Here is a 2248-nt window from a genome sequence, read left to right as displayed (position 1 = left end):
CTTGAGCCCAGGAGTTGGAGGTTGCTGTGAGCTGTAATGCCACGGCACTCTGCCCAGGGGGACAGCTTGAGGCTCTGTCTCAAAAAAAAAAAAAAAGTAGATTATAGTGGGCAGTGCCTGTGGCTCAAGGAGTAGGGCGCTAGCCCCATATACCAGGGTGGCAGGTTCAAGCCCAGCCCTGGCCAAAAAAAAAAAGTAGATTATAGCTCATCTACCCATGGTGCCCACATGGTAACAGCCACAGTAGCCACCATGTTAATAGTTCACCTGGTACAAAGGAAAGACTTGCTTACTTGTACTAGTCAGGGTGTAGGGGGGGGCAAAACTGATCAGCAGTCCAAGCAACAATTGTTGGAAAGTCCTCTGATGATTATAAAGCAGATGCTAAAATAAACCTAAAACTGATGTTTCTCTCTCTTTTTTTTTTTTTTTTTTTTTTTTCAAATAATTGTTGGAGGCCTAGTCTGGCCCCATGTAAATACTTCTGTCCCAATTCTCTCTTGGAACACAAAGGGCCTAATTAGCCCTGCCCCAAAGAGTCAAGGTTCTTTGGGGGAAGGACACTAGCCCACCAGAATCCTCCAACAGCAGTGGAATCTATATATACCCTACTGCCTTATATAAAAAGAGGCCTTCAACTGCCCTCTGGACACCATTTTTGCCCTGCTCAGGCAAGTCTCTGAACCCTTTCAATAAACCTGGCCTGAACCTCTCCATTCCTGGTCGCCTCTCTGGGCACTGCCACACCACCTTTCAATAATCACCAAGGTTTACCAGCTAATAATTTAAAGACAGCTCAGCATTCTCTGCTGGGCTTGCACAGGGGGACATGGCCTATGTGTTTCTAGGCAGTCTTACCTGCATCAAACCAACCTTGGCTCCTCCAACTCCAGGCTTGACTGGGGGCATCGGGGGTGCAGAGGTTGGCTTGACCACCTAGAAAGAAACCAATATAGCTGACAGGATGCCCCTAAACAGCCCAGGCCCTTGCCCAGGCACCCTTGTCCCCAAGTCCCTCTGCTCAGCTCCAGATAAGCCTGCTCTACTTTTGCTAAGCTCTCCATGAAAACCCTCCACTGCTGCCCTGCTGGACTGCAGCCAGGTAGGTGGAGCCCCAGGGCTGGGCCTCACCTTCCAGCCCCCAACCCCCACATTATACTTTATTTTTTGTATGTCTATACTTTTATATTGGGGGAATGGGTAAAAAAGAAAGCAGCCTCTATTCTGGGCCCTATTCAGTGGCAGCTTCTTGTTCTATAGTGTTATGGAAGACTTTGAGGAACTAAAAGTTGTTTGGAAAAATCCAGGTGTAGTTGCTTTGTACATTGTGATGGGTAGAAGGAAAGAAGTGAAGTGGGAAGGCCCCTCACACCCTCCATCTTGCCTCAGACTATGTCTTGGAACCCTGGAGTGGAGAAAGTGCCACTTTCATTCCTGCTTCTTGGGATTGTGGATGGCCATGCAGTGATAGAGAAGAACAAGCAAAAAGAGTGACCTGCCCAGCAGGTTGGCGAAGGTGGTGAGCTGCATGCCTGTGATCATCCTGATCAGCTCTGCTGGGCTCCCCACATTACACTTTAAAAGCTCTTTTTGTTTTTGAGACAGAGTCTTATTATGTTGCCCTCGGTAGAGTACCATGGCGTCACAGCTCACAGCAACCTCCAACTCTAGGGCTCAAGTGATTCTCTTGCCTCAGCCTCCCAAGTAGCTGGGACTACAGGGGCCTGCCACAATGCCTGGCTATTTTTTTGTTGCAGTTGTTTAGCGGTCCCAGGCTGGGTTCAAACTTGCCACCCTCCGTAACCACTGTGCTACGGGTGCAGAGCCTAAAAGCTCTTCAGTTACCAAAATGTAGTCGGTCTTTGGAAGCTAAGAATTACTACTAAACTATGAATTTTTTGGCCAGGTGGTGGCTCACACCTGTAATCCTAGTACTCTGGGAGGCCAAGGTGGATGGATTGTCTGAGCTTACAGGTTCAAAACTAGCCTGTGCAAGAGCCAGACCCCATCTCTAAAAAAAGAGCTGGGCATTATGGTCAGTGCTTGTAGTCCCAGTTACTTGGGAGGCTTAGGCAAGAGAATTGCTTGAACCCAAGAGTTTGAGTTTGCTATGAGCTATGATGCCATGGCACTCTACCAAGAGTGACAGAGTGAGACTCTGTCTCAAAAATAAAATATGGGCTCGGCGCCTATAGCTCAACCGGCTAAGGCGCCAGCCACGTACACCTAAGGTGGCGGGTTCGAATCC

At 48.5% G+C, this 2248-nt stretch overlaps 2 protein-coding genes across 2 annotated transcripts in view; both read right to left on the bottom strand.

Moving 5' to 3' along the window:
- ADAM8 (ADAM metallopeptidase domain 8) overlaps positions 1 to 2248 on the bottom strand; it is a 16320-nt gene that overhangs the window by 2096 nt on the left and 11976 nt on the right. Inside the window, exon 23 of the mRNA XM_012807780.2 lies at positions 859 to 936. Within this exon, the coding sequence (XP_012663234.2) occupies positions 859 to 936 (78 nt within the window). The remainder of the gene's footprint in view (positions 1 to 858; positions 937 to 2248) is intronic.
- LOC100940413 (dolichyl-diphosphooligosaccharide--protein glycosyltransferase subunit 4-like) lies at positions 1429 to 1542 on the bottom strand. Its single transcript, XM_003794046.1, has one exon. The coding sequence runs from the start codon at positions 1540 to 1542 to the stop codon at positions 1429 to 1431; it is 114 nt and encodes a 37-aa protein (XP_003794094.1).

Source organism: Otolemur garnettii, unplaced genomic scaffold (genome assembly GCF_000181295.1).
Source record: "Otolemur garnettii isolate 467f Iridium unplaced genomic scaffold, OtoGar3 scaffold00075, whole genome shotgun sequence".
Taxonomy (NCBI): domain Eukaryota; kingdom Metazoa; phylum Chordata; class Mammalia; order Primates; family Galagidae; genus Otolemur; species Otolemur garnettii.
This window is presented reverse-complemented; position numbering and strand designations above follow the sequence as displayed.